Below are 1,048 nucleotides of genomic sequence, written 5' to 3'. Positions count from 1 at the left end.
GCCATTATAGACCTATAGAATACGATATAATTCAGGTAGCCGTTTTTTCTCTCTGCCTCTAATGTGTAAATTGTATCTACTCGTAAAATTGCGTATTTATTCATTCTCCATATATAGTTTACCCTGTGTTATGATAGCTGCCGTCATAACTCGAATTAGATCACTGTGATCTGTCAAGTGACAGCTACACAAGGCCAATGGCACTCAAAGGCGATTATGGGATCCATGTGCCCATGGAAAACCAGCACGGATAGAATGTTATATGATAATTTCTGTGGTGTTTAAGTATTAATAAAACAGACCGAAGACTCACATACACAAGTTAAAGCCAGAGAGTCGGAAATCGATCTATACTAGTGCACAGCAACTAGCAAACTATGCATATGAAAAAATAGTGATATATACATTCACACTATAAAAATTAATTTAATTTTAGCTGGTATAGAAAATGAAAAATATTCATAATTTATTGGAAAGGGCGCGTATAACTCTTCTTTGCAAGGTATTCATCCTAGCACTTATGCTTATACCATACAGTGTGCACAAACATGTGGATGTAGTTGACATGCTAATTATAGAAACAACAGAGAACAACCATATAATAAGACTAAAAATAAACCCAGAGGGGGCGCTTTCTCCTTCCCGTGGGTATGTAATGCACAAGAGCAGATACATGCACAACATGAGGCAGTATTTCTCAGAAATAAACATAGAGTATTTTTTAGTAAAATTGAATTCACCAATGCACACCAATAACCAGAAGCTGAGCATAGGTGAGGATTTATCTGAGAAATGTGCTATACACAGCAGGGCACAGGAGGAGGAAGAACAGTCAGACGTTAAATTCTTCTTTAAATACTATAAAGCGCCTGAACGGGATGCAGCCCATTTAATTGCGTATAAAAAAGACATTCTAGCGAGTGCAACTCTCCAAGCGTTTGCACAGCAGGTTATTCACATGTTTCCATCAGAAAATGGATATCTGTCAATTGACTCGCAGCAAAAAGACTCGTTTACTCGGTTATTAAGAAACCAAAAATCTGATACT

General features: G+C 37.0%; 1 protein-coding gene across 1 annotated transcript; it reads left to right on the top strand.

Moving 5' to 3' along the window:
• Positions 1-448: 448 nt before the first annotated feature.
• Positions 449-1,048, top strand: NEPG_02587 (uncharacterized protein; the record flags this gene model as incomplete). Its single annotated transcript, XM_013204960.1, has 1 exon — positions 449-1,048. A coding segment is annotated over one exon (600 nt), but the record flags the coding sequence as incomplete, so codon positions are not given.

This window comes from Nematocida parisii (genome assembly GCF_000250985.1).
Source record: "Nematocida parisii ERTm1 unplaced genomic scaffold supercont1.9, whole genome shotgun sequence".
Lineage (NCBI taxonomy): Eukaryota > Fungi > Microsporidia > Nematocida > Nematocida parisii.
The sequence above is the reverse complement of the archived record's forward strand: the minus strand, read 5'-3'. Positions and strand labels throughout refer to the sequence as shown.